Raw genomic sequence first — 7,810 nt, forward strand, 5'->3', positions numbered from 1 at the left:
CGCAGGGCTGGGGCTAGGAGACATCACTCGACGGCAGGACGGCTGTGGGGTTGTCGGGTGTTCCGAAACATGTCCACCGCCGGGGACCGGAACACCTCGCTTGTGTTTCTGACGGGTCTCCTGCTTGCAATAAATGTCGAAGTGACCGATACGGGAACAGAGGCGGCACTGGGTCTTGCTAGCGGGACATTTGATCGTGGAAGGAAAATGTCCCTGCCGACCACAGTTGCGGCAGGTAGCCTGAGCCGCAGGGCATGCTCCTGGCTCATGGTGCCGAGCACACCACTGGCATGGGTCCGTCGCTTTCGATGTCGGCTGCTTAGGGGTTTGCCGGAGGAAATTTTTCTGCTTCTTCCTTCTTTGGTGGTGGGTCAATGCTCTTACTTGTGCAGGATGGGCACGAATATCAGACGTAGCACACCTGGCTGCTTCATAGGAGCGGCATGTATTGACCATGTCCTGCAGGGAAACCATGTCGGTCGGTGTGGTCGGTGGGAAGGATGCGGCCTGTTGCTCATCGGAAAAATCTGGTTGCATCTCTTCCTCCTCCTGTTCGAGTGCTCCTGAACGAGTATTAGGCATTTCACTAGAATAAAGCTAATAGCGTGGGCCCGTAATGCGCGGATGAGTACCCGTAAGCGAGCTACCTGGGGCCCAGTTGGCCTGCGGGCGTGTTAACGAGGGGAAGTATTACGCTCGCGTCCCGCCAATGTTCAAATACAAGCGTCTGCTACCAACAAAGAGGCAGCAAGATTTTCACAAACACCACTCACAATGCACTGCGACACTATACACTATACGGGGAGGCACTAGACACCATACAAGGAGGCTCCACGCATATACGCAGAATGCGTGACATAGATGAGCGCAATATGGCGCCGGAGCACTGCCAGTCACTAACGAACCCTTGCATATGATGCCGGTTTTTCGTTTGAAACACTTATGTTTTACGTAAGAGCGTGTAACTCAGTCACTGGGATTGCACACTTCCGTGAGACCTTGTCACACGCAATTATGATATGTGGGTCACGGTACACCAGAATAATGCAGGACACGGTACACCAGAATAATGCAGGTATAGGCTGAGTTCGTTGCGTTGCACTGCCCTGTATGCACTGACAATTTCGCATATCACTGCGCCATGTGTGTGTTGGTCAAGGGTTAATAATACACACTGTAGGTTCTTAAGTACATTCAGCCTTAAACAATAACACAGTTACAAGAAGATACACTAGAATAACATACTCAAATATAACGCCCATGCGTAACTCCGCGTCCCTCTACGGTCTCTCACTCACGCACTGTTGCTAAGCACGCATGCATGCCTAGGCCTCGGGCATGCGAGTTGCCACATGTCGCCAGACGGGGTATCACTAACCCACAGTTATCACCAGAAGACTCTCGCTAAACTGCGTCCTCACAACCTGCAGCTACCACAGCGCTGACTGCGACACTGACCATTTGTTGGTTGGTTGCAAGGTGCGTCTTCAGCCCAAGCCGATCCATCACTCAAAGCAGAAAGGTCGTCCACGTATCAACACAGCCAGGACAAAAATGCCAGACCTGTGTAAGCGCTTTGCCGATTCTACAGAAGAGGCCCCTCGGGACTGCCCCACAAACAGCGCTGAAGAGAGGTGGAATCATATTCGTAGAGCCATCTACAACTCCGCCATGGACACCTTCGGCAAGAGAGAGAGGCAGAATCCAGACTGGTTCGAAGCTGGAATCACAAAACTCGAACCAGCAATCGCAGCTAAAAGAAAAGCGCTCCTTAACTACAAAAGAGAGCCTTCAGAGAAGACACTCGCTGCACTCAGGAAGGCTAGAAATGACGCTCAACGGTTGGCACGGCGCAGCGCCAACGACTACTGGCTGAACCTCTGCCAGAGCATCCAAGTCTCTGCTGACTGTGGCAACATTCGTGCCATGTACGACGGCATGAAGAAAGCCTTTGGCCCAAGCATTACCAAGATCGCACCTCTGAAGACAGCCTCTGGTGACACTATCACAGACAGAGGAAAGCAGATGGAGAGATGGGTCGAACACTATCAAGAACTTTACCCAAGAGAGAACACTGTCAGCACAGCAGCAGTTGAGAAATGCAAAGCCCTACCACTCATGGAGGAACTAGATGTTCCACCCTCTATTGACGAACTCAGAAAAGCCATCGACTCCCTGGCCAGCGGGAAAGCTCCTGGCAACGACGGCATCACCCCGGAGGTTGTCAAAGCAGGCAAGAGTACCGCTCTACATCACCACCTGCACGAGCTTTTACTCCAGTGCTGGGAGGAAGGAACCGTTCCCCAAGACATGCGTGACGCCAACATCATCACGCTCTATAAAAACAAAGGAGACCGCAGCGACTGCAACAACTACCGCGGAATATCCCTTCTCAGTACCGTCGGGAAAGCCTTCGCCCGAGTAGTACTCAACCGGTTGCAGAAACTTGCAGAACGAGTCTACCCTGAGGCACAGTGCGGCTTCAGAGCAGAAAGATCAACCATTGACATGGTCTTTTCACTAAGGCAACTGCAAGAGAAGTGCCGAGAACAGAGGCGTCCACTTTACATGGCCTTCATCGACCTGACGAAGGCTTTGCACTTGGTTAGCAGGCAAGGCCTTTTCACCCTGCTACAGAGGATTGGATGTCCCCCTAAGCTCCTGAGGATGATTTCTTCCTTTCATGAAGACATGCGCGGCACCGTCCAGTACGACGGCTCATCCTCGGACCCCTTCCCAATCAGAATCGGCGTGAAACAGGGATGCGTGCTTGCTCCAACGCTTTTCGGCATCGTCTTCTCCCTGCTGCTGTCCTATGCCTTCAGCCAGTCAGAAGACGGAGTGTATCTCCACGCCAGAAATGACGGAAGTCTCTTCAACCTTGCACGTCTCCGAGCAAAAGCCAAGGTACGCAAGGTCCTGATCAGAGATATGCTGTTTGCTGATGACGCCGCCTTGACTGCACACACAGAGGAGGTCCTACAGCGACTCATCAACTGCTTCGCTTATGCATGCAAAGAGTTCGCCCTTACCATCAGCATCAAGAAGACCAACGTCATGGGCCAGGATGTCAGCAGCATTCCTAGCATCTCCATCGATGGCTACATCCTCGAGGTGGTGGGGGCATCCACGAAGTCGTAAACATTTACAATATTTTATCAATAATGATTGTTACATTTACGCAATTTACCAGGCATTGACTTTTGTTATTTATAATAAATATGTAGATATATTAAAGTAAGGAAGACAAATGAGTGGAAAGGTGGTGACATAAACACAGAGGACAATTGGAGTTTTTATTCACTTACGTTACGTTCTTTCCATGACATCCTCAGAATATATAGAATTTCAGAAAATTTACAAGTTATACTTCATCTTTGCCATGTCCCCCTCCATTCAGCTCCGTACCTTCATCCTTCCTCTACACTTTTCTGGTGATTTCCCCGTCTGTCTACCTCTATGTCTTTACCTGTCCTCTTGACCGCCTTGATGATCAAGGTGATTGCTGCTCCTACTAACATTATGAACCCATCCTTATGGTTGATGCAGAGGTGGGAAGCGATGTAGCTGCTTCCGCTATTTTCCTTTTCTTTTCCGCTAGTTGTTTGAGGAGCATCTCTAACCTGTTCCAATGTGGGAGGTGATCATATTGGTCCAAGTGAACCACTAGCGAGTTGGAGGTTCGGTGAGCTCTGACGTCATTTCTGTGTTCGTATGTCCGTAGCTCTACTGATCTTCCTGTCTTTCTATAATATCCTAGTACCTAATGGCCAATTCCCACAAGGTATATTGTAGACTGTGCCTTTCTCCATTACTTTATCAGCGTTCTTGTTCTTACTTCTGACAATCTCTCCTATTCTTGTACCCATGGAACAGGCAATTTTCACACCCGCTTTTGTGAGAATTTGTCCTAACCTTCCCATCTATTTCAAGATGGGAACGGACATAATCATGTTTTGCCATACTTGGACCCGTTTTACGCCATTCTTATCATTACTGGCATTGTTTTCTCTCTTAATCTGTACAATAGTCCTTTGTGAAAATTTTGAAAATTCATTCAATTTCATCCTCTAGAACCTTTTTGCTGCAAATGCGGTACGCCCTTGAGAAAAAAACTATAACCACTCAATTTTCATTTTTGCCATTATGTGCGGAATAGAAATTAATCACATCATTTTATTGGTGCATTTTCTGTGGACCAAGAATGCCACCTTACCACTTACCACCTTACCACTTACCACCTTACCACAATATATATATATATATATATATATATATATATATATATATAATATATATATATATATATATATATATATTTATATGTGTGTGTGTGTGTGTGTGTATATATGTATATGTATGTATGTATGTATGTGTGTATGTATGTATGTATATATATACATACATATACATATATATACATATATATATACATATGTATATTTCTAAACAGAAATGTAGTAGCACATTTGTAAATGACACACAGGAAACCTACAGTCGGAGAAAATAAATTTCGAATGAAAGAAGATTCCTATATTTCGGCTATCAACTGTAGCCCTCTTCCGGAAATTACATAAGACAGAGGACAAAGGGGACTTATAAGCTACAGAAACACAGAAAAGAGAGGGAACGTAGACTGATGGCATTACTCAGATGCGGGGTAAAATGGGGTGGCGGAGGAGGGTGAGGGTGAGGTGGAGGGAGGTTGTAAATTTCGTACCAGCCTACTCACTGCCGCGCGTGAAATAATGTCAGGAGTCCACTGCCCTTTAGAAATATTAATGTTGGGGGATTCCTCAATTAATGCTGATTCAACTATTTTTCTCCTAAAACCGCAGTGGGAATTGAACACTAATCTGGCCTTACCCCAATCGAAAGAATTATTGTTATTTTTGACATGAAGAAATACGGCCGAATTTTCTTGCCCATACCTAATTGACCTTTTATGTTTTGCCAATCTAGTGTTCAAGTCTCTCCCGGTTTGACCCGGTATTTCAGCTTCTTAAATGTATTCTTGATGTATGGCAGTTCACCATCTAGGAGTCTTTTACTACAGATACGAAAAGCTCTGAGAAAGAAACCTATTAGAACACCAGTTTTGACACGTCTGCTGTGTGCTGAAAAATAGTGGATAAAATCATCCCTATTGGTGGGCTTCCTGTATACTGAGAAACTTACCTGTTCAGATTCTTTATGTATCAGCGTGTCTAAAAGCGGTAACTTACACTCTTTTTCTAGCTCAATTGTGAATTGAATATCTTTATTCACAGCGTTGAGTCTTCTCAGCTTGTTCTCTACATTGGTTCCTTTTGGCATCACCACGATTATGTCATCCACATACCTTAGCCAAGTGGTACCTCTTCCCATGATGTTGATTTTTTTGTCCATTTCTAATACTTCCATGAAAAGACAAGCCATAACAGCAGATAACGGACTCCCCATTGCGAGACCTCTAATCTGTCTAAATTCAGTGTTGTTAAACATAAAATAACCAAACCTGACACACATGGAAACAAGTTTTAAATAATCAGATCTTGGAACTGGAAGGATGTCATCATCAATGCCTGTAGTAACATTTTTACTGCCATTAGGGCATCATTGATAGAAACATTGGTAAATAACGCTGTTACGTCAAAGCTTGCCAATTTTTTATCATTGACATTTAGCTTTTCAAGCCTATGGATCAGGTCGAAGGAATTTCAAATGGGCCCCACTAATGGAACCGATGGTGTTGGATAGGGGTTTTGCTAGCGAAACCCCCTATCCAACACCGGCTTTTCGTATCTGCAGCAAAAGACTCCTAGATGATGAACTGGTATACATCAAGAATACATTTAAAAACCTGAAATACCACGGAGGTTTGATCACAAAAACAATGAGGAAAGTTGAGAAGATCTACGATGGCTCAAACGTCCAGGCCACGGAAAAAGATAAGTCACACCTTATAACTGTCCCTAATTCTACGAACACCGGAGCTATTGATAATTATTTGTTAAAAGGTGGAATGGATATAGCTAAAGTGTCTTCCAATAAGATAGGGAAACTATATTAAAAAAGAATGCTAATATTCATAATAACCTCAGTGTCGTTTACCGCATTCCATGCAGCGGCCTATCCTTTATCATACTTCGCCGAATCAGGTCGAGGGATCAAGAAACGATTGAATGAACACAAAAACGACCTCAGGACGCATAGAACATCTAACTCCCTGGTTCGTCATCTAGATAAATTTTGAAACCTACCTGACTGGAGCCACGTGGAAATTCTACACAAGGGACTTGAAAAGAAGATGAGAAAAACTATGGAACCTGCACATATCGCCACCATGGAAAATAAGAATGACAAAGACGGATTTAAATGACTTTCAAAAACAGCAAGTATCTTGATAATTAAATCGTTAGCCAAAGGAAAGACCTGACACATCCACTCACAGCTGGCCAGGTTCCTTCTCACTACAAGTATAAGACTTGTGATCTGATTGTAATGCAACACATCCTCTGAAGAAGACCAAGTTGGTCGAAACGTTAGGGCAATAAGCTCTATTCCCAACACATCTTCATTTGCCCTTCCCCACCTATTTCTATCTCATTTGTCTGATGTTCTTTAAATATATATATATATATATATATATATATATATATATATATATATATTATATATATACATATACATATATACATATATATATATGTATATATATATATATACATATATATATATATATATATATATATATATATTGTTGAGACATTCTGACAGGTTGATGTAAGCGATGTTTCCTATTCCGCTTACATCATATATATATATATATATATATATATATATATATACATATATATATATATATATATATATACATATATGGTTGAAAAAAATATTAATTGATCACTGGGAACCATTCAGTGTGTATGTATATATATATATATATATATATATATATATATATATATATATGCATATATATACATATATATATGTCTACATATATATACATATATATATATACATATCTATATATATATATATATGTGTGTATATATATATATATATATATATATATATATATATATATATGTAAGATCTACTTATGTATTTTCTCCTTATTGATTTATATGTAAGTTTGTCTATTTTTCATTTATATATTAATTTCTTTGTTTAATTGTGCATTTATCTATTTGTTTTTTTATTCATTTATTCATTTGTTTATTTATCAGTTTATCTATTTATTCATTTATTCGGTTATTTACTTATATGTTAATTCATATATTCTTTCATATATATGTTAACTTATCTTTCCATTTAATTATTTCATTACTTATTTTTGTATTTATTCATGTAGTTGTTTGATAATTCATTTATTATTTGTATCTGCGTACTTATCCATCTATCTATTTATTCTTTTAGTGATTGATTGATTGATTTATTAATTTATCTAGTAATTATTTTTTTTATTTATTTGTTTACTTATGTATGATCTGTTTAATTATATATATACATATTTTTTCATTTAGTCATTTATTAATATATATATATATATACATATATATATATGTATATATATATATATATATATATATTCATCTAGATATTCATTAGTTTATTCAACCATTTGTTTGTTTGTTTATATGTTGGTCTGAAATTAACTGCTTCACGATGATATCAACCAATATAGTTATGGCAAATGTGATTCTTTCGATTGCAGCTAAGATCCACCTAGTGTAAGCTTTCTTTGTCATTAAACTACGAGTTGTCGTTCTTCTATGTTTCATAAGTTTTGGAAATACAACATTTCGTATAGAATGTTGTCACA

The 7,810-nt window shown here is 40.8% G+C and overlaps 1 protein-coding gene across 1 annotated transcript; it reads left to right on the plus strand.

The window, feature by feature from the left end:
• The first annotated feature begins 1,014 nt into the window (after nucleotides 1–1,014).
• On the plus strand, nucleotides 1,015–3,141 carry LOC143017531 (uncharacterized). Its single transcript, XM_076172321.1, has 3 exons — nucleotides 1,015–1,075; nucleotides 1,385–2,279; nucleotides 2,397–3,141. The coding sequence occupies exons 1-3, from the start codon at nucleotides 1,015–1,017 to the stop codon at nucleotides 3,139–3,141; spliced, it is 1,701 nt and encodes a 566-aa protein (XP_076028436.1).
• The last annotated feature ends 4,669 nt before the right edge of the window (nucleotides 3,142–7,810 follow it).

Source organism: Oratosquilla oratoria, chromosome 32, assembly GCF_046742065.1.
Source record: "Oratosquilla oratoria isolate Oo_2021 chromosome 32, ASM4674206v1, whole genome shotgun sequence".
Classification (NCBI taxonomy): domain Eukaryota; kingdom Metazoa; phylum Arthropoda; class Malacostraca; order Stomatopoda; family Squillidae; genus Oratosquilla; species Oratosquilla oratoria.